Source organism: Eulemur rufifrons, chromosome 23, assembly GCF_041146395.1.
Source record: "Eulemur rufifrons isolate Redbay chromosome 23, OSU_ERuf_1, whole genome shotgun sequence".
Taxonomy (NCBI): Eukaryota; Metazoa; Chordata; class Mammalia; order Primates; family Lemuridae; genus Eulemur; species Eulemur rufifrons.
Genome location: NC_091005.1, coordinates 23,470,192 through 23,497,480, shown reverse-complemented (window position 1 = coordinate 23,497,480; position 27,289 = coordinate 23,470,192). Strand labels below are relative to the sequence as shown.

Below are 27,289 nucleotides of genomic sequence, written 5' to 3'. Positions count from 1 at the left end.
CCTAGCTTTGGGTGGGAACCACAGCGTGGGGCCTGGATCTTTAAGCTTCGCCTGCACTTCCGTAACCCCATGTTTGGGGGAACATCTGCCATCACCCAGGCCACCTGTGACGCTCCCCAGTGGCCACCCCCACTGCTCTCTTTAGCCTCAGGCTGTTCTCTTTGCAGTCACTCAGATGACTGAGGCTTTTTTTTTTTTTTTTTTTTTTTAACTGCCCCTTTCTGGGCATAACAATGCTAAGTATTTAGAAAAAAAATTTTTGAGACAACAAAAGGAGTTTAGAAGGCATTTCTGTGTTAAATAAAATCAGGAGGAAAACAAGAGTGTGGTCACATGGAAATAGAAACAGGTGAAGCATGATCATTACCAGAAGGTGACAGAAAGGACCAGTGTGATGACCACCCCAGTAAAAGGGCAGATTAACGTCGAGGAAGGTTTCCCCATCTCCCTCAAGCAGAGGAGAAGCTCTTGAATGAGAAAGTTCCAGTTGGAAAGAACCGGTGATGATTATTCAAATCAGCTACAGCCATAAAAACCAGCAAATAAAACACTAACCCCTCAAACAAGAGAAGGGCTGTTTTAATTAAAAATAATCAGTGTAACAGAATCCATTCTTAAAAAAGCAATAAAATAGACAAACAGGCAAATAGAATCAATAACCAGAGAAAGGCAATAATAAAATAAGATATGAGAGAGGGCTATAACAATAGGTATGAGATTTTTAAATAAAAAATTTTATGCACTGTTGTATAATATATTTCAAAACTTAATGAAATGGGTAATTCCCTGTCTTCCTCCAAACTTCTACCATGGATGTAAGAAGTGGGACCCTGACTGGGTGAAAAACAGTATACTGAAGACAGGGTCTATGTCTAATGTATGAGTTCCTTTTATTTATTTTTTTTTTTACTTTATTGGAAGACAAGGTGAACCTAGTAGTTCATTCACATTTGGGGAGGAAAGTGGGTGAGACATTGTGGATATCGGGATATTTCATAATTCAACAGTTTGCTGTTTCCTTCTTCATAAGGCAGATGACAAATCTTGGGTCACATTTTGAATTCCACCTGCCCACGTGGAAAGACTGGTAGAAAGGGACATTGCTTGCAAGTTTCATAAAGGAGAGAGAAGCCATATGGAAGGAAAAGCCAAGGTCGTCATTAGACTAAGTCAAGTTTGAGGAAGTCTGCAACACGAAATGGAAGATCGGAGGCTTTGTAACGATTCTTATCCCAAGGATTCTCTTTTCTTTCGTCTTTTTGGAAGGCAGGCACGCCATAGTATTCTCTCCAACGTACTGGGGAAAATGACTGCAGTTGCACTTCTCTGTCTCTGAGACAGGAGAGACAGCAGAGCCAAGAGACATGTGGGGAGAAGCAGAGACCCCTCTCTTTTCAAGGCCTAAGACTGGGTAGGTTGGCCGATATTTTGTGCAAGTGAGTTGCAAAGAAAGAAACTGTGGAGTTTAATTAAAAGAAAAAAAAAAAAAGAAGAAGAGGAGGAAGAGGAAGAAGAAAGAATCACGGTCTTGTGATTGCGTACTCTGTGACAACGGAAATGCAGAGGTGACAGATTAGTCACCAGAACGCTGGGGCTACAGTGTACAGGGTAGGGTTTGTGGTGTGGAGTGTAGAGTGGAGAATGCAGCTAAACTGCACAGGTGCACAGTATAGAAAAGATCAGGGGGGAAGCAGAAGAGAAAACTTCCACGTTTGCTTTTATAGGAAACTGAGATTCAATATCTCTATGAATTCTATTTGTTTGCTGGAGGGAACACTGTCAGTACTTATAATGCATAAACAACTTAAACCAAGTGAAAACACATGAGAGAGCAGTAGAGGAAAAGCATTTTAGGAAAGAGAAACGAGGTCAAAGCCAGAAGAATAAGGGTAGAATGTTTTCACCAGACTTACTGTTGATCTTGGAGATCTTCCAGACTTTATCAGGAACAGTTTGTTTATGGATTTCAAACTTGAAAGGATCTGTGTTTGGGTGAAGATCCTTATCTGACGCGCCCAGAATGACTACACTGAGGTTTTTGGCATCATCACAGACTTCGGCTACCGTGGGGTAAATGAAGGGGGCGTTGTCGTTCACGTCTTCCAGGGTTATCAGCAAAGTTCCGGTGCCCGTTGCGGGAGGGTCGCCTATGGGAAAAAGGGAAGATGTCAGGGTGCAACTGGGATATGCGAGAGCAATTTACCACAGTGCTTACTTTTTGCAATGTATACGTAGCACGTTTTGCATTTATTATTCACAGTTGCAAACAGGGGGGACTAACAATAATAGATTACATTTTTGTATAAAGTTTGGTGGCTTACAACCTCTTTTATTATATATACGGCTTTTGATTGAAATTCTTCAGGCTTAATGCTTTACCTTCAGAATGCTAAGCTTCTGACACACAGGTCACACTAACACACTGGAAGTCACTCAAAGAATGGAGATAACAAAATATGACTTTTCCTTGCTTATCAAATCAAACCTTTTATCTAAACAGCCAGGTATTCACATAGGTTTGTGGTCAAGGGAAGATGGAGTTTCCATGAGAGAAGACCATGGTTTAAATGGTGTAGCTCTAATCTAACTAGGTAGTTGACTAAAGAGCAAAAGGTCTAATCCAGGGGATTTTCTTCTGGGGTGAAAAAGGGTCTCAGATGGCTGCTGGTGCTGCCAGGGGCGGGTATGGCTGACTCAGCAGGACAGGACAGATTCAGGAAGGTGGGTTAGCCATCAGAAATGAGTTTACTGGCTGAATGCTGGGACAGGAAAAGCAATCGTCATATACTCTTTGGGCCCTACTTTGAAAACCTTATTTTTTCCATTATTTCAGTTACTGCTTGAAATGTCTTTCATTTTAAGGAACACTATTTTAAGAAGTCCTTATAATCACCAATCTAATAATGGCTTTCACTTAAAGAAACAGTGTTTAATGTTAGTAAGACTCAGCTTGACTTTGTTTAAGTTTTCTCTAAATTTATTTTTAATCCTTAGTGCATCAGAGATTTGCTCTTGGGACAAACAGTTCATTAGTGGTTTCCAATATTCTGTGAGAAAAGTTAGAGCCAAATTTGTAGGTCACAAATTTTAAGTGTACAGATTTGGCTTATTCCAAAAAGGATTTGATGTACCTCTAAAATTACAGTGCTATAATTTTATATAGTAGTACTGTACCATACTAACCTAATCTATGGCTCCATTTTATTTTTCTTATCCATATTTGCACTTAACCAGATTTCTAAGTTTAATTTTATTTTATCTGTACACATTTTATATGTACTGTATTTATTTTTTGAAATGCACATTTTTTTTTTTTTTTTTTGAGATAGAGTCTCACTCTGTTGACTGGGCTAGAATGAGTGAGAGTCTCACTCTGTTGACTGGGCTAGAGTGAGTGCCGTGGCATCAGCCTAGCTCACAGCAACCTCGAACTCCTGGCCTCAAGTGATCCTCCTGCCTCAGCCTCCCGAGTAGCTGGGACTACAGGTGCATGCCACCATGCCCAGCTAATTTTTCTATTTTTAGTAGACATGGGGTCTCACTCTTGCTCAGGCTGGTGTCGAACTCCTGAGCTCAAGTGATCCTCCCGTCTCAGCCTCCCAGAGTGCTAGGATTACAGGTGTGAGCCACCATGCTTGGCTGACACTAAGTTTAAAGTTATGGAATCACATAGGGGTTAGAAGGGTAGTGAGTATTTGACCGAAGTTGGCCTCCCCTGTCAAGCGCAAGGCAAGGCCTAGCAAAGACACAATGAGTTTGAGTGGCCAGAGTCCAGGACAATGGATCGGGCCACGCCGCCTAGCGGGCAAGGTTATGCACCTTCAAGTGCTTCAACCTCTCTCCCAACTACTTCTCACAGGTGGATGAAGTAGTACATTCTAGACGATGCTGCTGTCTTAAAAAAAAGAAAAAGACAGAAACGATGAGCCCTCTTTAGATTCAGACGGTTCATTACTTACAGAGACGAGAAAGGAAGAGTTGGCCCCGTGGCCTTTGAGCAGGTGATGGGAAGAGAAAGGGGCCGGGCAACTGCAACAGGAAGGAAGGAGGTCACTGAGCCCACCTCCCGCTGCTTCTCAGCAGTGCTACAGCCGGCAGCTGAGCCCTGAGAGGGTGGGCAGAAAGCCCCTCCCTCACAGAGCCCGGAAGGCGATGAGCAACTGGCTGGCAGCGTCACAAGGCGTTCTGCCAAGACTCGGATCATCTGCGGGCCAAGCCCTCCCTAGGTGGCTCCCCACGCAAGGTCGTCAGGTGCCAGGGTGGCGCTGTCCCTCCGCAGCAGGTGGCACTGAAGGATGGCACGGGGTGGGGGTGGGGTGGGGGGGGTCTGGGACCTTTAGTAGCACAACAGGGGTCCTATACTGATTCTACAGACTGCAGGAAGCCATCAGAGGCTTCTTAGGAAGGTGGTGGAACGTTCTGTCCTGACTTATTTTCAGAAAGCACACAGTTGTCTCGAGAGGAGATGTTAGACATTGCAGGCAGGGAGGCCGGCTATAGATTAAGTGAGTCATGACGTGGGCAGCTTGAACAGGAAACAAATGTCTTGGAGATCAGGCACTCGGATGAGGCTGCCAGAAAGAAAGCAAAGGGCAGCGGGGAGTGGAGAGATGAGTTCAGCTCTGATGGCGCTAACAGCCCCGCAAACTCAACGCCCCCGCACAGAAGTGCAGCTCGGGAGAAGTGCCGGGGCTGAGCTAGAGGTTGGGGAATCATCCATATCCTTTGAAACCTCTCCAAGAAATAAGGTTGCCCCAGGGGAAAGTCCAGCATGCCGGGGAGTGGGGGGGAATCCTAGGAGACCCCGAAGTTTAAAGTGCAAATGCTAGTTTTGCAGGAGACATGGGGGGATGCATTGGAAGCAGACATAGGACCTCCACCACGATCAGGAGGAAAGAGAAGTGATGGGATTCGGCACAGAGAATGTTACTGGGGACATTCTGGGGACAGGTTTCCATCAGTGGGGAAGAAACCAGCATGAAGGAAGCTGAGCAGTGAGTTATGGAGCAGGGAGAAAGAACGGATCCTCTTTAGCGGGGCTGGAGGAAATGTAAATATGCCAACGCCCAGAGACAGTTTCAGAGTGAACGTTCGAATAAATGTCAGTGAAAACAGGAACACAAGTGCAGCGAATCATGCACAGAATGGCTACTCCTAACGGTGGCACGTCATCAACCTGTGTTAGAGTGAGAACTCAAAAGAAATGCGTAATTACTTTGCAGTTGGTTTTTCTTTGTCAGTTTTAGTCATTTGGTTAAATTTCTTTATTGAAAAATTATTTTCCTCTTTTCATAGAACTAATTGAATAACTCAGAAGAATGCATTATAATTTTTCTCTCTGAATGTATTATGAAGGAAAGACATTTGGTAGAATGGATGAGAAGGTGTTACGAGCATATGAAATACGGCCACAAGAATCGGCCTTTTGTGAACTTAATTATACCACTGTCTTCAATTTCCCACGTGTTACTCCCAGGCCAGGCTGGCGACGTCTTTTTCTGAAGTCAGTAAAATGAGCTTGTTTCTTGGGTGATTAGGTAAAGACAGGATTCCTAAAAGAGAGCCTTGCCCCGTTTATACGCACAGGATGGAGACAAAGCACCTCCCACATCTGGATGTAATTCAAAAGGTAATGGTTCCTCACAAGCCCACTGGGCTCCAATAGGCCCAGGGAATATTGGGACTGCTAGGTATTCTCCAGATATTTAGCAAAAATCCCCCACTTTCTCTCTCCCACGTTCCATGGACACCCCCCAACCCCCGAGACTACTCCATGACCAAATATCAGAACCAAAGCATGGTCAGGACTCTGCCCCTCCTTCATCATCTTCCATTTGAACAGGAGAAAAGCCTCAGCCTGAGCAAAACAGCTGGAATGTGGGGCTAGAACGGTATTTCCTCTTCGCAGCATCCTTGAAGGGAGCCCAGGGCCGTGTTCTCAGGGGGCCATTTCAAGGGTCACAGGAAGTCCATTCTCCAAATGTGTGGCGGGGTCTGGCTGTGAGTTGCAGGGGCTTCTGTCTTTATGTCAGGAGCTAGCTGGGTGGGAGCCTGCGAGATGAACCGCTCCAGTCAGTGGGTTTTCGATGTGGTTGGGAGGTGCCTTTCCTGTCGGGAATCTGACGAAGGTCCCTCTGCCTCCAGAGAGGTGCAGCCACGTTCACACCGAGGGGTCCACAGACACAGGAGTGCAGTGTGGGCTTGGGGCACATTCGAGCAAGGATCTGAGACCCATGCGTTTTAGGAACGGTGAGGCTGAGGCCCAGAGAGGCTTAGGCTGGGCTCAGATTAACTTGGTGCATCTCAGGCCTCTTTTCTAGAGAAAGTGTGAACCTTTCCTTTATGTCATGAACATGTGAATGATCCATCAGGCACTGTGAAGTGTTTGGTAAAAACATCTGCTAAGTCTTCATGGTTAGAGTTTCTTTGATGCTGGAGTTTCTGCGGACCTATCTTCAGTGCTATAAGAAATCGGATTTTTCTGTTAACCAGCAGTGGCAGACTGGCATTGGGTTTGCTAACACGTGTTTCTGGGATGTGCAGTGTTCTAACAATGCTTGTTTTTATCTGAATGTCTTCAAATGGAGCAGGTGCTCCGAAGGTGACATTGGTCTTTCCCAGCCTACTGCCTCTTTCCTGGCTTCTAGAGGCGTGAGAGTTGTGCACCCCCATTTCGCGTTGCCTCCTAGCTAACTTGAGTTTCACTAGTGTAGTTTTTCTCTCATTTCCCCATTCCTGACTCATGGCTTCCTCCTTCCTCTTAAGAATGCCCTGACTCTCATACTACTTCTTTTCTTAATACTGAGGCTGTCTGTGAACATGGCTAGTTTTATGGGCATCTCACTTCAGGTTCTGAAATAAATATAAAAGCTAAAAAGACCTCCCCCATCCTCCCCCACCCCTAAAGCATGTGTTGTGGTAGGAGAGACCACAGGGAAAACAGACCAGGAGCAAACCCCGGCTGCTGGGATCTGCTTTCTCTCGTGTCATTGATGTCTTATTCTCAAGACCTGCTTTTGGTTACAGGTTGGCGATTCTGTCGTGCGACAGCGTGAATGGGATGTAAGCAGAGATTTTGAAATTTACCTCCTAGTACAACCATATCAGGTCCAGTTTCTGAAAGAGGAAATGAAGGCTTGAGGCAGGGATGTCTGGGAACGATGCCTATTCACAACTGCTTGGTAGGAATGGCAGTTGTCCTCCTAACCCATTTTCAGCGAGGGCCTGTCACTGTGGACTGAAGAGACTCCGGCCTGTCTATCTTGGTGGGTTGTTTATTTTGCTGTTGACCCTCGTGGCTGCCAAACCATGGCCAGACTTGGGGGAAATGGTCATCGTTTTCTCTCCTCTGGGTCTGAGTTACTGAATCTGTTCCATCTACAGGACGCTCACTGCAGGGCCAGGGAGGTGCTCTTGGCTTATGCACTTGGCTCTCTGCCCCAGTCTTCCTGGCACCCGACCTCTGCTTGCCCCGGTTTCTGGCTTTGTCGCTCCCGGTCAGCGCTGACAGCTTTTATAACCTCGGCACATTACGTGACCAAATGGGACCAAGGGGCTTCCACTGCTGGATTTCAAACGCAGACAATTTAACTTGTGTTTCCTCACGTTGAGCAGTGAGAACTCCTCATGAGATGAGATGGCGAGTTGGCGATCTGTGCCCAGCACCAGGCCTGGTCTTAGCCGCACCATGGCCAGCCGGGCTAACTCTCAGTCTGGTTGGGTCACGATTTTGCATTTAGCCTTTTGTGCTGCTGGTTTAGTGGGGCAGAGCTGTGCATTTTCTAAGAGAAGCAGGATAATATAACTCCAAAAGGTGAAGATTTGTGTAGAGGAACTGAGCACCTGCTATTATTTAGACTGGGAAAGTCTAAGCAAACCACAAAGGTTGTTGCTTTGAGCACCTGGGGCCCTACTTCTTGGTTTTCTCTCATTTTCCAGAAGAGACTGGGGACTCAGAAATGTGGCCTAATGACATGGCATTTCCATCCCTGGAGCTTTCTGGCTGCTCCATGAGGTAATTGGAGTGACTGGCAATTGTAACATACGCTCCCTGCCCAATTCATCTGAGCCAGAACCACAGAGCTCAAAGTTTTAGTATTTTGCTCTCTGTGGCTGACATTAAGCATTGGTAGAAATCGTATCAACAGCCTCCTGCACTTCCCTGACTCACACGGCCAGTGATATATTGCTTTGTGTGGAAGGCCTGTAGAGCTACAGCCGGTGCCAGAAGAAGCATGAGTCACACAGGGGTCCCCGGGCATTGCTTCGACACTGTGAGTACGGATGTCACAAGAAGCAGGGCCAGGTGTTTCATTTTGTTTTGTTTTAATCTCAGTGATTTTATTTTCTTCAGAATCTTGACCATGCAGGATTTCTACTTAGCCAAAAATACTGAGATTTTTCTGATAGGGTTCATTATTCAGAAGCCACATATATAAGCTTTCTATCTTGTCATTAATAGACACAACCAAAAACACAGTATGATATTAATTTAAAAAATATATATGATTAGAAAAAGATTAGAAAGAAATATGTAAAAACCTAAGTGGTGATTATCTCTCCAGGTAATTAACATCAAAATAATACTTTTCTCTGGTTTTAATTTTCTTTACAATAACCATGATTGCTATAATAATCAGATAAAAAATATTAAGCTCCGAAGTTATACAGGGCTTAAAAATATTTTTTCCAATTCTACTTTGCTTTCTTTTCTCTTGTTCTTTACTTATTTTCACAACTAACTGATTTTCAGTAAATTTACAGAGTTGTGCGACCATCAGTACTGTCTAATTTTGGAACATTGCCGTCACCCCCAAAAGAGACCTTGGGCCATTTGCACTAAATCTTCCTGCCCACTCTCAGCCCCTGGCAGCCACTAATCAACTTTCTGTCCTATAGATTTGCCTGTTCTGGATGTTTCATATAAATGGAATCATACAATAGCAGTCTTTTTGGGTCTGGGTTCTCTCACTTAACAGAATGTTTTTGAAGCTCGTACTTGTAGCAGGTATTAGTACTTCATTCCCGTATATGGCTAAATAATAATCCGTTGTATGTACAATGTTTTGTTTACCCATTCACTAGCTGATGGACATTTGGGTTGTTTCTACTTTTTGTCTGTTATGAATAATGCTACTATCAACATCTGCACACAAAGGACCAGATTTGTACACACTACAGTATCTCTAGACTAGGAAGACAAGAGGCCAAGTGCATCTCTCAAGAGAACCTCATTAGAAGAATTGGATCCCTGGTATTGCCACAGTTGGATGGGCTGGTTCCATGTGCCCAGAATGTTAGGGTCTCAACAAGAACTTTCACAAGTTAGCGCCGAGAAGTCCTGTAAATTAGTCTATTTTTCTAGTGACTGGTGCCAAATCCTCCCAGAGCTGGGCCTAGAGGCACACAGCACGTGTCTTATCTTGGGAATCGTGAGTAAATGTGGTTTTATGTGGGGGAATATTGTGCAAAGTGAGGTTGCCTGTGTGAAGAATAAAATGTAGGAAGAGAGAGAGAGAATAGGAAAAACAGGAAGCCCATTTCTGAGCTTCATGGGGTCTGAGCTTCAGGATTTTTCTCAGTCTTGCGATGTAATCAGTGCTCCATAGATGTCTGAATTAATTTATGTTGATTTGAAAAAACCAAAGATGCATAGCTCTTCCCATCCATATAATCACATGTATTCGTAGTTCTATAGGTTTGCTTCTATTCTGAGAGTAGTGACTTGCTACATTCAAGTCCTTTCCTAACCCAGGGCAGAAAAAAGTGTGCGGCGGGGCAGGGTCTGTGGAGGTGGGACTCAGAACAGGGAGTCCATGCGAGGGACAGGGAGAGAGACCGCAGCTGGTGTCTCAAGGAAGCTTGAGGCCTAAATCCTGGGAAGATAATCAGGAAGATGGACCAAGTTCAGCTGTGGCTGCTGAGCAAGTGCTGAGTGTGGCATCAGGGCTGTGAGGCTTGACTGTAGGGACAGGACGCAGGGGTGGGGCCATCTACTGTGCCCCGCTCCCTCTAGGATTGTTCTGTGCATCTGTTGAACCTTCAGTAAGCAGCTGTGAGCAAATAAACACCAGATCATCCGAACAGGCTTAACTTAGCTTCACCTTGGCTTTAAAGGTGAGAGTGAACCAGGCTTCTTCTCTGCAAAGTTATGCTTTGTATTATTTTGTTTATCCCTCATGCACTATTTAGCATGGCTTTTTGGCACCAGTATTTTACAAATCATTTTTCGCCTGTGCCCCATAAGCTGAGAATATCATTATTTTATAATTCATAAGCATTTTTATTGCTTCGTTAATAGAAAGCTTGCCAATTTTCATTTTAGGAGTACATATATTGAAAAAATTTAATAGTAAATCAACAAAAAAACAAAACCTGGTAGCAAATAAGCTTGCAAAATATAATGCCCAGTTTTCATGTGCAGTCCTTGATACAGAACTGAAGAAATTATCTCCATAATTTGGACTTAAGAATTCTTTTAGAAGAGACAATAATCTGAAACTGAACTGTTTTTTTAAAAATTCAACTTTATGGATTTTTGTTTCTATTTTACTGACTGTGGAAGAAAGAAGAAAACAGGGGAGGAACTGATTTGGAGGCCAAGTTTAAACATGATGATTTCATTTTATTCATTCGGTCAATAATCACTTACTGGGACTCTGCCCTCTGCCTGGCTGGGGACGCACCGCCGTCAATGGGACAGGTGCCTGCTCTTGAAATGCTAGCGCGTGGCAGGGACAGATATGTAAACTGATGCAGGATGGCGGTACAAGTGCAGGAAGAGAGGTGATAATAAAATGCTCGTGGCTTGAATAATTAACTGCCTAGGGAGAGATCAGAAAGCTTCACGAAGAGGTGGCATTTGAATGTGCCTGAAATGAGGAGACTTTGTGGAGAGGGCGAAGGTTCTAGCGGGAGGAAGGGGTATGGCCATTTTGTGAGAAGTTCAAAGACTTAAGCAGCAGAACGGCTTGACAAAAAGCAGAGGATGTGGCGGCAGGGGAAGGAATGGACTCGAGTGAGGACAGAGGGCAAAGGAAGACCAGCTGGGAGGCCAGTCCTGCGACGGGGACAGTGTGGAGGGCCGCAGGGAAGGCAGGCAGGATGCAGGGCAGGGGCTGGCCTCAGGGGCAGATAGGAAGGACCGGGCTTTGTGGGCGCTCAGGGACGATGGGTTCTGGCTTGGGCACCGGGTAGCTGGCGATGCCAGTACTGAGGGGGCTGGGGAATGCAGAAGAGGCCCAGCTAGAGACGCTGGGGCGGGGTGAATTGCGCTGGTAGAGAAGGACTTTGCTGACAGTCTTTTATGCCAAAATCGGTTTCTTTCTCATAAAAATGAAAGAAATTGTTATGTTCGGGAGAGGTGATTTGTCTGGTCGGCGTGGAAACCTCCTGCTGTCGGGCCTAAACCTGCTTGTTGCCAGAGGCAAGCTCTGTAAATTGATGCCCATGTCCGAGAAGGTGTTTTCTGGCAAACTTTCTGATTGAACACCCTACTCTGAGTGGGAGACCCTGTGGCCTGTCCCTTCCCTAGAAAAATGCTCAGATGGCCACCAGGGTGATCATTAGGTGGCCTTCATGGTCTGCCTCAGACACTGATGATTTTGTAACCATCAGTTTATAAAATCAGCTTGTATTTCAGTTCAAGTCAGTTCATTTAAACATTTCTTAGGTGCTTACAAAGTACCAGGAATTTTGCATTCATGACTTCCAGTCCTTATAACAACCCGGCAGGCAGGCGGCATTATCCTCCTCTGCAGGTGGGGAAACTGAGGCAGAGAGAGCGAAAGTCTCACTCTTGCAGTCCGTTGCATGGCTGCTGTGGGGAGCTGGGCTCGTTCCAAGCCATAGCAGGCACCGGCCCCTCGTCCCCAGGTCCCAGTGTGCCGCCGCAACGGCTCTGATTGCGCCCTGTCTGTCGCCAGACTGCGAGAGTTCTTTCATGGGGCCATTTTGTCAGTGACAAAATTGTAGCTAGTATTTTCAACATGATTGATATTTTACTGGTACTTGAAATAACGAGGAATGATGGCTGGGTCTTCAATTTATTTTTCTTCCTCCATTAATGGAACAGCTGAGATAAGGGGTGTTAAACTGGCTTAATTGGGTTGCCACCATAACTAATGGATTGATTGAATCCAAACTAGAATCTTTTAAGTAGAATCCATCTAAATGATCTTACTACAACCCCCATGCAGTCCAGAGCTTGGTCCATCTGTGAAAAGGGAGGGACCACAGATTGAGGTATCTTTTTGAAGTTCAGTTCCGATCTCCTCCTCGCCCCAGTTTGGGGGCAGTGAATTCAGTGGTTCCGTAGTCATTTCACTATGGGGCTGAATAACGTTTTTTTTTTTCTTTTAATCAATCTAAATGTACTTTGAACAATATTTCAATTTTGAATCAGCTGGCATTATCAGAACATCTATCATATCGGGGAATGAGGGAGAAGGCAGGCTGGGACATGATATATCTTAGCCTATGAAAAATCATTATCTTAGTCTATTCCGTTTTAATTTTACAGCTGTTATGCTTGGTTCTATATCTGTGTGTCTTCTTGGTAGCCCACGTCACATTTTTCACTGACAGCCTCAGATATACTTTATACAAGTTGCTAAGTCATGAAAACATGTTGCTGGATTTAGTGGTAATTTGGCTTGTTTTTAAGCTATCACTTCCCTATTCTTTTCTTTTTTTTTTAATCCTTTTTTCCCCTTTCCTTAGTCCCCGAAGAATCCCCCATTCTTTTAAATGAAAACAGATGGGGAACATGACATGTTTGATAAACATATAAAAACTTACGGTGGACTCTAGAGATGGCACGGGCTTCCTTGTTCAAACTATTTCATATGCACTGAGCCTTAGAAAGAACTAACACGGATAATTTTTTTTGTCTTCTTTCTTTAAACTCTCTGCAGAGCATGCGAGGACGTTTGGGTTTGCTGAAGTAAAATATTTGTCTTTGTTGTTTGGAGTCACCATTTAGATATTCTCTGAGAGTAGAAGAGCCCCGTTGGACAACAATGATGGAACAATGAGCCAGCCCTATTCAATTTCCAAACAGAAGGCGGAGGGAGGGATGAGGTTATAGGGGAGAAGGAGGCAGGCGGAGCAGCCTAATAGAATTCTGGGCACTCGCTGGTAGCCAGGAAGAGCAGCCGGCTACACCTTTCCTGCCCACGACCCACCTTCCCCGGTGGGATTCCAGAACTCGTACGAGAAATCGCTTGTGACAGTTTTCAGCCCACATAAGACAGTGAGACTAACATTTGACCTGGTGATGACCTGAGGAGTGGCCATCACACTGGGGTTTAGCCCATGCTAATCGCTCCCGCTTTGCCGCACCGTCAGCACATCCCCAAAGGGGCTCCATTTTATTGCATTCCCGAATGTTCTCTCTACATCTTGGTTTTTTCCTCGACAGTTATTGTTATTATTTTTCCTTTCTTAAGATAGGGCGGCAATTCTGTTTTCGTTGAAGTCTAGAGTAAAAGCATTCCTGTACTCTGAAGTCACCATCTTAACCTTTTCAGAAAATCTGGACTATATAAGGCAAATGGTGATATCCATCTCTGAGGATGAAATGCTTGCCAACATTAAAGGTCATACCTTATTAATCTATAGGATTAAAGGCTTTACTTATCAAATCATTTTTGATATGGCCAGTTCTGATTTAGCAAAACAAAAGCATGTCAGTTATGTTGAAACAATGTTGTTAGCTAATTTATAGCTCATTAAAATTGGTAACAGTTTAAGGAAAGTACCTTGAGTATTCTCTTGATTACAAAGTGTCTTTTCCTTCCCAAATCTTCTATAACCCAGGCATTATCAGTAATACTATGAAGCATGATTCTAGAATTTATCTAGACTAGCTTATTTCTGTTGACCTCAGATAGGACCCCTGTCCTGTCTGTCACATCACTCCATTCTGATCTCATAGTTTCTAGCTTGCAAGAGGCATTTAAAACAATGCGCTTTTGATTCTGTCTTATAATTGTTCTGAACTGAATAAGCAGAGCTGTGTGTAGCAAGTTACGATGGTGTCACGTCTGCCCTTTGCAAAGTGTCGTAGGGACTGCCGAGTGCATGCTCTGCTCTGCTCCCTCTGCATAACTCAGATCACTCGCCGTTCCTGGCAGAACTGGCCCATCAGCAGACTAGGACTGTCCTTCCTTGGAATAGTAAGATGGTGAGAGAGTCTGTCTAGAGGGTAAGCAAGTACTTGGAGAATACATGAACGGTTATAGGTCTCCAGCAGACGAGGGACATGCTGTCTCTGTGGCCATGCATTTTCTTTGTTGATTTCTTATTGAAACATAGAAGTGTTCATGTGTCATAAATACACAGCTTGATGAATTTTCACAATCTGATTACACTCAGGTAGTCCAATACTACCAGATCAAGAAATCTATCTGCAAGGTAATCTGACAGCCAGGATTAGTTTCACCTGAGTTTGATCTTTATATAAATGGAATCATTCAGTATGTCATCTTTTGTTTTGGCCTTCCTTTATTCAACTTGTTCATGAGATTCATCCATGTTGCTGTGAATAGTTGCAGATCATTAATTCTTGGCATTGTATAGACTCCATTGTGTGAATGCACCACAATTTATTATTCTACTTTTGCTGGGCATTTGGATAATTTCCAATTTTGTGTTCTTATGAATAGTGCCATTATTAACATTCTGGCACTTGTGTTTTGGGGAATATATTTCTGTTGGATATATAATACCTAGTTGTGTAATTCCTGGATCATAGAGTATATAAGGGTATATAGGGTTCAACTTTAGTTGATACTTTGTTTCCAAAGTGGTTGTACCAATTTATACTTCTACCACCTTTGTATGAGAGCTCCAATTATTTTACATCCTGGCCAATACTTGGTATTTTCTATCTTTTTATTGCAGGCATTTTGTAGGTGTGTTGCTGTATTGCATTTCATTGTATTTCCTTGATTAATTTGTATTTTAATTTATATTTGTATAATTTAATTTATATATTCTGGTTTAATTGAGCATCTTTTCATGTGTTTTTTTGGCATTTGTACATCTTTTATGAAGTACCTGTTAAGTCTTTTACCCACTCTTCTTTGGGTTGTGTCTTTTGCTTATAGATTGTAGAATTCTTTGTGTTACAAATATCTTCGATTCTGTGGGTTACCTTTTCACTTTCTTTTCTTTCTTTCTTTCTTTCTTTCTTTCTTTTTCTTTCTTTTTTTTTTTGACAGAGGCTCTCAGTCTGTTGCCTGGGCTAGAGTGCAGTGGCTTCATCATAGCTCACAGCAACCTCCAACTCCGGGGCTCAAGCAATCCTCCTGCTTCAGTCTCCCAAGTAGCTGGGACTACACGCACATGCCGCCATGCCCAGCTAATTTTTTTTTTTCTATTTCTAGTTGTCTAGCTAATTTCTTTCTATTTTTAGTAGAGACAGGGTCTTGCTCTTGCTGAGGCTAGTCTCAGACTCCTGACCTCAAGCAATCCTCCTGCCTTGGCCTCCCAGAGTGCTAGGATTACAGGTGTGAGCCACCACAGGTCACTTTTGATAAGTTATAATTTTAGAGAATCTTGTCCATTACATACAAATTGTTAAATTTTTGCATACAGTTGTTTTAAATATCCATTTATCTTTTTTGATGTCTATAGTCATGTTCTCTTTTTTATTCCTGACACTGGTAATTTGTATTTTTTTCTCTTTTTGTCTCTTTATCGGTCTTGATATGCTTGTATCAAATTTATTAAATCTTTTCAGCAGAAAAGCTTTTGGATTTGTTGATTTTGTCTTGTATGTTTGTTTCCTATTTTTCTAGAATTTTCCTCTAAGCACTGGTCTAGTGCATCCATCGGTTTTGATAGTTCATATTTTCATTATTCTTTCTACAATATTTTCTACTTAACATTCTTTTTTACTATGGATTATTGAGAAGTATATTGTTTTATGTTCAGGCAGCTGGGGTGTTTCTAGGTCTTAATATCAGATAACATATATTTCAGTTTTGAAATATCCATTTGATTCTTTCTAACAGAGTTCAAACCTCTGGTGTAATTCTCTCTGCTTTGATCTGTCTTTTATTCTATTTCCTTGCACACAGTAATCACGGTTATTTTAAAGTCTTCGTGTGCTAATTCAGATACCTGGGTGCTCTGCAGTCTGCCTTTCCTGTTGATCACCACTGCGTGTTCTTGCTTCTCTAAGGGTATAGCGATGGCAGGGCCCCCCGGATTGTGACTGAGAGCCCAGAGTATCTCGGCCCTGAATGGCCCCAGCAGACCCGGCTGTGCCCTTCAGTGGTTGCCACCCCAGCTCTGCAGCCACTCAGCACCCCCCTGTCCAACCCCTTGTGCCTTCACAGTCTGGCAAATGTCTTAAACGAGAGAAGGCTGTGTGCGTGAGGAGAGCTTGCTTCCTCTGGGAGGTCTCTGTTTCCTGGGAGATCCTGGGAGATTTCACTCTGTCCTGGAAGAGGCATCAGTCCATGGGGGAAAAGCAACCGTGTGTTTAAAGCCCCTTAAGTTTCCAGTTTGTCACATGAGCAGCCCCTGATTCTAACAAGTGTTTCCGATTGCCTTCCCTCCATCCTAGGCCCTCTGCACAGGCCCAGCCTGGCAGCCTCTCCTGGAATCCGAACATCCCCCCAGAGGGGGAAAAACGACTGGCTCTTACATTCTCTTTGGAATGCCTCCTTCCCCTTTGGTATTTTAGTGGATCCAGGCTTCACGGCTTCTGCAGCTCTCTGGTGCCTTTACAATGAAGACTTTTTGTGTCATCTGATTTTTGTAATTTATCTGGATTTTTCTAGTTCTACAGTGGAATACTGGCTTACACATCCTAGCTGGAATTTCCTGCAGCCATATATTTTATTGACATGATTTCGCATAAATTCCGGAGTGACTCCTGGTTTGGAGCATATCAATTTATTTTGCTTTAGCTTTCCTAGAGTTACCTGACAAAAACCCTTATTGTTTCACTCCATCAAATAAATTGAACTTCCATACAATTAATAAAAACAAATGCTCACTTTGGATAAAGTTGAGACATCACTTGGTGCTATTAACTTTGATCGAATAGGTAAGTGTTGTTTTTTCCTGGTTAAACATAATACCTACAGATAAGTTTTCAGTGAGTGACAAAAAGGAGCCTTTAGATGAAAGTTGCTCTGATCTATGAGGCTTTTTTAAAAATCATGTTCTTTTTGCTCTAAGTCTTTTGGGCCTTGTTCAAGATTATTCTCCCTAATGATGGTTTTGTATATTAATGCCAACCTGGTTTCTATTTACAATACATCTTTAGGGACATTTCAGTCCTCTGGAAACAGCTGTGACACCAGGTTTTAAATTTCCTTGTCTGATACTGGTATTAACAGAGTTAGACAGGAAGTAGACTCAAGCTATATTTTTCTTGAGTCATGGGAGGACCATCCTTGGCTTCATTCTTTCCTTTCTGGAACCCCCATCAGGGTGGGATTAACATTTTGTGAACATTTAACGTGGCTTTTGATGCAGAGTCTAGAGGGCACAGTACTTCGTTGCCATTTCTCCTAACAGGGTCTCCGTAGGAATTGTCTTCCTCATTCTGCAGAATTCTCGGTTGAAACTTTTGCAGTCACACAGCCAGACGGCTCGTGTGGGTGTCTGAAGAATGTTGAGAAAACACAGACGAGACTGAATTTCCGCCATGGGAGCACGTGGTTGGAAGGTGTCGCTGGGTCTTGTAAGTTATTTCCTCACAATCGGATAGCTAGTAAGTGGCATGGTTAGAACTTAAAACCAGGTTGCTACTTCCAGGTAGAAATTTTAAAGAATGTTAAAGATGCAAGAAACCAAAGGTAGGAAAATACTATCTCAATGGTAGGACTTTGAGAAAGTCACCTAAATTCTGTCGGTTCCTAAGTGTAAATCAGGATCTAGTTCCCCTCACTGTCTGTGGGCAAGGTGTGGGGACAGAAAGTGTTATTGACTGATTTCTGCACGCCTGGAAAGAAGGCTCTCATTTTTGGCAAAAAGTAAGTATACTGCGTTTCTTATTTTTTTTGATGAATAATTGCATAAAATATTTCATAAGGCAATGACAACTATATTGTGCTTTATTTCAACCTTCTTTTGTGGCATTCTTAGCTGAGAAATTTCTCTACAAGTACGGATAGTTTTATGTAGAACCCTGAAGTCATTACTTCAGCTGATCTATAGCGCATATTTTTCATTTATACGGCATTTTAAACATTCCCCTGGCTTCTTGTCATCTCCTGTTAACGTCCTTCGTACTCTGTTTAGATCTCTTCCTTCTGGAAAGCTTCTCTGTTCTGACGGCTCTCATCTCTTCTGCATGGGCAACTCCCTACGCAAATCTCCTCTCCTTATTCCACTCCTGTATCGCCGTCTCTCACGGGACATAACCTTAACATCTCATCCCTCTAGAACAGGATGGGAGCACTGCCCCAAAACTAGCTCCCTGTTTCTGTCGATGGAATGATCATTCCTGATTTCCTTGTCCCCTGCAGTCTGATCTCAACAGAGCAGGGGACAGTCATGGCCCTCTGAACTCTGCTTCCTTTTCCCACCAGCATGTCAGTTCCACGAGGACGGGTTGTGTTTTGTTCGCTGCTGTGTTCCCAGCATCTAAATTAGGGGCTGGCACGTGGTTGCTGCATTATCAGCTTTTGAATGAACAGCAATTGTTTCGTGGTTAGGAAGCTACTAGCTGAGTGTACCTGATGTCTTTCCATGGTAGCATATCATAATAGGATAAAAGCCATGGGGACAATTCAATTGTCTGGGTCAGTAATGTCCTCTGCGACTTTCTTTCAACTTGTATTAAGTCAAAGAACCCTCTGCAAATGAGAGCATGACACCAAGACAAAGGACAGCAGTGTGGCTTCCTAACCTTGGTGCCGCCTGAGATGGAACAGTGAGCTCACCGCCCTGATCCCTCACTGGACATTACTCACCTTTCCACAGAGACCTGAGGATTCCAGGACTTGGGGATTCTCCTGACTCAATATGCATGTGTTTAAACATCTCACACATTTATATCCTTCTCAAGAACACCTCTGGGTGCATCAGGAGAAATTAAAAAATGTAAAAATATAGTTGCAACTGAAAAGTATACCCTTGATGGTCTTTTTCCAATTACTCACCACTGTCAATCGCCAAGAAGAGGGCAGTGTACACGCTGTTGTGGACGAACGGGGACTCGCGGTCCAGCACAGCTGCGGTGTCGACAGTCCCATTGATGGGGTTAATATTCAGCCAGCCCGCTGGGTCCTTGTACACAGAATACCTGAAAAGAATCCAAAACACTGTCAGACTGCATTCAGATTAGTTCAAGAAACATTTGCTGAGTGCTGGATACAAGCTCCTGTGCTAGGCGCTGCGTCATGCTTAACAACGATCCAAAGACATCATTTCAGCTACAGGTGGTGATTCAGAAAGTAACGGCCGGCCACCGACCCCGGGCCTGCTCTGTGCAGAACACTTTGCACGGGCGCCTCCTTTATGCCTCACGACAAACCTGGGAGGACGATGCTCTCCCAAGCTCTGCCCAGCTCTCACGAAGGCAGAGCGGAGCTCACAGCCCGTCTCCTGAGTCCAAATCCATCCAGTTCCTTTGCCACCTCGGTGCATGTTGTCTGCAGACCAGGTGGGAGAAGCGAGGTTGTGAAGGCACAATGGGCACCTCGGTGCTTGCAGGAGGAAGTCGTTAACCTCTGATCCAGGGTCACCCCGGGGCCCTCACAGAGAATGCAGCGTCTGAACCAAGACTGGAGCAGTGGGTGGGATGTTGCCAGAGAATGAGGGGACAGACAAGTGAGGAGGAGAGGACAGGGTGAGTTAACACGCCGAACAGAGACATTCATTAGGATGCAAATGCCATGAGGGTGGGAATATTTGTTCACTGCCACGACCCCAGGTCCTAGAACATTGCTTGGCACGTATGCGACACTTGGTAGATATTTGCTGAATAAATGGCTATTTAGGGACTAGGAAGTAGGCAGCTGTGGTTGGAACATAGTTTCAAGGGAAATTGCAAGTAAATGAGTTTGGAGAAACCGGGCCAATAACAAGAATATCTTCCTCATAGGATTCAACCAGATTATAAAGAACTTGAACTACTGTTGTAAGGAGTTTGGACTTTGGATAATGGGAAACCATCAAAAATTTAAAAATATTATGTCTTTTTTTTTGAGGTTGCTGTAAAAGTAATACATGCTCATTTAAGAAGCTAAAACACTATAAAGAAGCACATAGTGAGAAATGACAGTCTTATCTATTAATATCAGGGAGACTCACACTGAGCATGACTCAGGTGTCTCCAAACTGGGTGGCTTGGATAACGTGCCACTTCCAGACCGAAGCCAGGAGCACGCTTGTTGGTGTTCTGCCACGCCCTCCAGTGTTCAAAATACGTCCCCGTGAAGAGACGTGAGAACTGGTAGCTCATCAGTCTGGTAAAGATGTGTGAAGTTGCTCTTCTCTGCCTTGTATGGTAAGTTGTATGGCCAACTTTGATTCTAAGGATGTTTAAAAGCAGATTAACCAACAGGATTGCAAATCTGCAATTGAAGATCTTGAGCAAATGACCACGCCAGTCTTTACAGTGAGAAAGATATCCACGTCCCAATCCTGCAACCTGCAGACGTTACCTTACGTGGCCCAGACTTTGCATGTCTGATTAACTTAAGGATCCTGAGATGGGGACGTTATTTTGGATTATCTGGGGTGGGAGGCTGCTAACTGCAGTCACAAGTGTCCTTATAAAAGGGAGGCAGAGGATATTTGAGACACACCGAAAAGAGGACCACGTGACCACAGAGGCAGAGATTGGAGTGATGTGGCCATAAGCCAAGGAATGCTGCAGCCACCAGAAACTGGAAGAGGCAAGAAAAAGCTCCTTTAGGGCTGTCAGAGGGAGTGTGGCCCTGCTGACACCTTGATTTTGACCCAGTGAGATTGATTTTTGGACTTCTGTCTTCCAGAACCATGGGAGAAGAAGTTTCTAGTCGCCAAATTTGCAGAATTTATTATAGCGACACCCCTAAATTATTGCAGTATATAATATCCCCACTTACAGATGAGGAAATGGAGGCACAAACCACACAGCTACCCAGGTTGTGGAATCAGGATGGGGGCCCAGGTGGTTTGACCCCAGAGCCTCTGTCCTGAGCCCTCCCACAAAGCCACTTCCCTGCTAGCTCATTTACACAGGCTGGATGGGCAGAAGGTGCCTTTTTTTTTTTTTTTGGAAGAATCTTATTTTGAAAAAGATACTGAATTTTGAGAAAATGTTGCCTCTGAAGATAGCATTAGGATGAATCCAAGATGGCGGGAGGGATTACTCCTGTGTAGGTGAAACCAAGGCGGGTGTCCACAACCGTGGGGCCCCAGAGAAGGGGAACCGCCCAGGCTCCTCCACCATGACTGGGAGGTGCTCTGGGGGCTGCAGGGTGAGTGTTACCTGGGGAGGCTGTGTCACGGCAAGAAGGTGTGATCAACTTGGGTCACCGAAAAGGGCGGCCAGGGAATGAGCAATTGCTGGCTGTCAAAGGGAAGGGGCGCCTGTGCAGCTGCCATGAGCCCCCCGGTGCCCCAGGACAGACAGCACCTCCCCCACAGCCCTAACCTGGTCACCAGCCGCAGACCCTCCGCCCGCTCCAGCCTCTCCTGGAGCCTCAGCCCTGGGCTGTGGATTTATTGGAGGTTCACTGGGGTCGGGGCCTCATGTGTCCTTTTCTTACGTGATCTGCCCCATTTCCCGGAATGCTTTGGAAATATCCGACTCAGCAGAGCCCTGGGGGACGGTGTTCTGAAGCCGAGACAGTGACGGGGACAGATGGAGAGAATGAATGAGGCTAATGCGGAGCTTCCCACACACATTGCTGCCTGAATTATCATTTCACTATTTTGTGAAAACAGAAGCGACATATTACTCATGAGAGTGAACTGCTTTGAAAACACCAGTCTCTCATTTCAATAGTCATTTCTGCTTCCACCGGGCAACTCCCTGCTATTTATCAAGACCCCTCTCACGTGTCCTCTCGTTTGCCCCAAGTGACTTCCCCGGTAGAAAGAATCGCCCTCCCCCCGGTCCTTGCGGGGCACATGCCTGGATTCCAACGCCCGTCACAGCACAGCACGGGCCTTTCTAGGTCTGCCCCACTCACCGACGCTAAGCTCCTGGTGTCAGGATGATCACTGCGTCATATTCAGTACAATGCAAGTAAGAATGCATCCTTGTGCCCAGCTCTGTGCTAAACACTTCCTGGGCATCACCACATTTATTTTTGTGATTTACAACAACCTGATGAAGCAGGTATAATCCCTGTTTTAAAGGTGAGGTAACCAAGAATCAGAGAGGCTTAGCAACTTACCCAAAGCAGCCCTGCTAGGAAGTGGCAGGCCTGGAATTTAACACAGGCGTGCGGGATCCCAGGGGCTGGGCCTTGACCAGGTCTGTTTCTCATGCCTAAGGCCAGGTATTGTCCACTGTGCCTTCCCAGGGCTGAGTAGCACGCCCGGACCCAGTGGGTACCCAGGAAATGCTCACTGCATCTTTTTTCTTTCAATTGGAACAACCGTGGACTCGGAAAATGCAAGGCAGGGTAGCCTGTCTTTTCGGGTAACGAGTTCACAGCCGATCCAGGAGTATTTTGTGGTAGTTCAACATATTTGAAATAATGACAGTTTTAACTGGACCATATTTTATTCCTTGATTACTCAACTCCATTTAGAATATAAATAAAAACGGAATGAAATAACCTAGCTTTTTCACATTGGCATACAAGCAATGACCTTTGATTCTCCCTCTGTCATTGTTTTTGGTCTTACGCTGCTTATAATTTTGCAGCATTAACGTGTTTGCTTGTTCTCTTGTACAGGGAGTACGATGCGTGGAGACACGACCTGGGACTCAAGCCTCTACACGCAGTTCCCGGCGCACTTAGGTCCACGCATCACATTTCCAGGGAAAGCCGCGGCGTGGCTGGTTTTACAGGATGGCATTGCACCCTTTTTCTTCCTTAAAAAATAATCAGGTGTCCATAGCTGTGCTATTTAATTGTGTATTCACAGGACCCTTTAATTCTGCTTCCCTCTTTTTATTTATTTTTACTATTTGGTGCCTCTTCCCGTGGGAGACCTGGTGGAGGTGGGGGTAGGCCTGCATCACGGCTGCGGCTCCTACTCAGAATCACACCTGCGGACAGGGAAGGACGGAGGGACATCCACTGCTGGGCACTCCCAAGCTCCCAGCACTGGGTCACACTCTTCCCTGAGCAAACTAAGCGCCGGGTGGGTGACATCTTCCTCCCCAGCCCAGGGAGAACAGCTCGAGACCACCCACCAGCCTGCTCCTCCACTTCCTGCCTTTTGAGCACTTTTGTCAAATCAGCCTTTTTGACCAATTGGCCAGGCACGCTATGTAAATTTCTGACATTTTCAAAGCTGTCTTTTCAATAAACCTTTCAGTGTAAAAATACCAGTGTGCAAGATGTTTTCTATGCTTCTAGGCCTGAAAAATGCATATGCCTTATTAAATTGGAATTTCCAGGCAATTTATCTGTAATGTGAACTTTGCTTGTTACAGGGAAAAAAAATCAAATTAAAAACAGAGCTCATTTCGGTCTGCAATGTAGCTTCACAGAAGCTGCTCTGAGAGCTTGCCAAGCCTTGGCCTCTTCTGGGTGTCGGTGCGGGAGACGCAGGGCAGGCTGATCAACGGAAGCCGTGCAGGGGAGGGGCGGGACAGGGCCCTGAACCGTGCTGGAAAGCCGGCTTGCTCTCAGCAGGGCCCATCTGAGCGGGAAGGAAGCTGCCAGGCAAGTGGCCACGGCCAGGTGCTGACCTGGACGGACATCCAGGGCCGAAGGCTGCCAGCTGCCACCCTCAGGGGCCCTGGTATTGGTGGGAAGGAGAAAGAAATCAAAGGTCTGACAAGTTCCTTCCGCAGGCTTCTTGGGGCCACTCTCTGTGACGTAGGGGACCCATGTTCATGCAGCACAGGTGCCAACATTCCATGAGTTAGCACAGCCTTCCTTTGTTTTAGACTTAAAAATATTATAAAGTAATATAGAACCATTAGTGTAGGATAACCAAATGGATAATGCAATATAATAGGGCACAAGAAATGGCACAGATTTTTTATATATATGGTATATAAAGATCCATCTGTCACTTTATCTATATATCACTATATAATACAGATATGTAGGTAGAAAGGACCTGTGGCCTTCTGATTCAAGACTATTCTTTTTTAAGCACCAAAGGAGGCAGGAAAAGCTTCATCTTTCTCTGTTGCAACCCTTTCAATAAAAGGATTTGTTCTGTAAAATTTGGACTCAGTCAAAAGGCCACATTTAAGGACATAGAAGACTACATGTGGCCTTAAGGCCACAGGTCCCCCACCCCTGCTTAGACGTCTTTCTGATCTCAGTGCCAAAACTAAATTCAAGATGAACTCAGAAACAAAACCTACAGAAGTATCAGAAGGAAATACAGATAAGGGGAGAAAATATTTGCAACCCAAATAACCAAGGATTACCAGCCAGCGTACAGCAAGAATTTCTATAAGCAAGGGACATGAACAGAAAATTCACGGTAATGGAATATAGAAGATGTCCCTCTGAACATAAGAAAGGGCATTCAACTTCACTTATAAGAGAATTTCAAATTAAAACTGCACGAAGATACCATTTTTTGCCTATCAGATTAACAAAATCCCGAGGTTTGATAGCATAATCTCGTGAAGACGGGAAAAGCACTGTGTCAGTTTCCTGCAGCTGCTTTAACAAATGACGCAAACTTGGTGACTTAACGCAAATTGGTTCTCTTGCAGTGGTCGGGGTCAGATGTCTGATATGGTCTCCCTGGGCCAAAATCAAGGTGCCAGCAGGACTGTGCTCCTTTTGGAGCATCCGGGGAGAGTGTTTCCTTGTCTCTTCCCACATTCCTTGGTTTATGCCGCCTCCTCCCTCTTCAGAGCCAGCAGGGGCGGGTTTAGTGCTTTTCGTGTGATCACAGCTGGAAAGTGTTCTCTGCTTTTAAGGACTCGTGTGATTAGATCGTGCCCACCCAGATAATCCAGAATAATCTCCCCATCTGAGGGTCCTTCACCTTAATCACATCAGCAAAGTCCCTTTTGCCAGGTAAGGAGCACAGCCACGGGGTCCGGGGATTAGGGCACGGACATCTCTGGGGACCATTATTTTGCTGACCAGAAGCACTTTCACCCATTGCTGCTGGGGGCACAAACTGGTCAATGTCTATGGAGATAGATGGCGATCGCTACCAAGATTATAAATGCATTTAGCCCTTGACCCAACAATCTCACATCCCTGGCTTTATCCACCAAATGTAACCGCTTACATATGAAATAACACAGACACAAGGTTGTTAGTTAAAGTACCGTTTGTAACAGCAAAAGACTGGGGACAGCCTAAGAGTTGTTTCCAACCGGGGCACCGGGCGAATGCGTTGTGGTATTACACAGCCACACAGCGAACAGCAGGGAGCTGTGAGAAAGAATGAATACGCTCTCTCGAGCAGAATGGAAATATTTCCAAGATACCAAGATACAGCGTAAAAAGCAAGGTGTAGGACAGTACATATGATATACTACATTTTGTACAAAAAAGGGACAAAATAAGTCCTTGCGTGAAGAAACTCTGAAATTATGTACAGGGAATTGATAAAACTGGTTGTGAGGAAGGAGGCCTGGGGTCCAGGGCAGACGGCAGTGGTGTGGGGGAAAATCTTCACCGCACAATTTGTTGCATTGTTTTGATTTTTTGAATTATATGAACGGATTACATATTCAACAATTAAAAAGAAATGTATACAATAAAGACAAAAAAAAAAAAAAAAAAAAACCAACAGAAAAGCAACCCAAAGTATATGATTTGGGCCGGGCGCGGTGGCTCATGCCTGTAATCCCAGCACTCTGGGAGGCCGAGGCGGGAGGATCACTTGAGGTCAGGAGTTTGAGACCAGCCTGAGCAACAGCAAGACCCTGTCTCTACTAAAAATAGAAAGAAATTAGCGGGGTGTTGTGGTGTGCACCTGTAGTCCCAGCTACTCAGGAGGCTGAGGCAGGAGGATCACTTGAGCCCAGGAGTGTGAGCTAGGCTGATGCCACGGCACTCTACTCAGGGCAACAGAGTGAGATTCTGACTCAAAAAAAAAAAAAAAAAAAAAAAGAGAGAAAAAAGAAAAGAGAAAAAAGAATATGATTTGGCAATTCACAGGGGATCCTTGAATGATGACGAACCCACATAGTGACATCAGTCTCACTATTAGAGTAATGAGGAACGAGGAACGTGGACATTCAAACAGGAAGGGGACACCGTATTGAACCCACCAGGTGGGCAGACACGAAACGCCGCAGGGCTGGTGAGGATGTGTGAACCGGGAACTCTCTCACCCTGCCACATGCGATTCACTGTGCAAAGTGCACGAGCCCCGTGGAGGACACGCTGGCTTCATCAATGAAAGATGGCTATGCCCCTTGACCCTTGGACGTATTAGCACATATGCAAATGTGTAAAGAGGTCTGAGTAGCTATTCACAAAGCTGACAGCACAGATTACCTTGGGGAGGGGATGTGAATTGGGGCCGGTGTCACAGGAAGCCCGTCCAAGCTCCCCGGGGCTGTGTACTCCCACCGCAGTTAGAGAAGGGCTGGTCTAGAAAGACCCTGGCTGGTGTCACATGTTGCAGGGAGGACTGGCTTTTGGGACCAGCACTGGAGACATGAGCATGACTGTCGCTCATTCTCAAAGAGGAGTCTATAAGGATGGGAAAGACTATGAGAACCCTGGAAATTAAAGACTAGGAAAGGGGAAATAGGGAGTAATTTTATATTCCTACTGAAGAAATATTCCTATTGAAGGAAACGAGCAACTCCGTGAAATTGCGGGAAACAAAGGAAACAGTAGGTGGATACTTAGCTCTCCACTTAATTCCAGTCCACTGGGCCCCCTGTGTTAGAGAAAATACCTGCTTGGGTAATTCAAATCAACCGCTTTATTTAAAACAGAGCTAGAAAGGTATAGAATTCCCAACTGAAGAAAATATGCTGTCTTAAAATAGTTCTTGTAGCCATGGCTCCGAGGGAAAAAAAGGGCATCTTTCGAATCTTCTGACAACATGTGCAGAAGGGATTGAAGGGCCAGTGAATCCCAGACTCCGAGGTTAGACAGCCACAGCTTGTCACCATTCAGGGCTTGTGGAGTGAGGAAGGGGCAGCGTTCTCTCCCTCTCCCAGGGAACCAGAGCCAAAGAAAGTCTCAGTAAACAGAAAGGACTT

At 44.8% G+C, this 27,289-nt stretch overlaps 1 protein-coding gene across 2 annotated transcripts in view; it reads right to left on the bottom strand.

Moving 5' to 3' along the window:
- The window catches only part of CDH13 (cadherin 13), a 986,514-nt gene that overhangs the window by 9,735 nt on the left and 949,490 nt on the right, over positions 1–27,289 (bottom strand). For both annotated transcript variants that reach the window (XM_069497958.1, XM_069497959.1), the window contains 2 exons: positions 19,128–19,270; positions 1,914–2,147 (listed from right to left, as the gene is read on the bottom strand). In XM_069497958.1, coding sequence (XP_069354059.1) covers positions 1,914–2,147; positions 19,128–19,270 — 377 coding nt within the window. The remainder of the gene's footprint in view (positions 1–1,913; positions 2,148–19,127; positions 19,271–27,289) is intronic.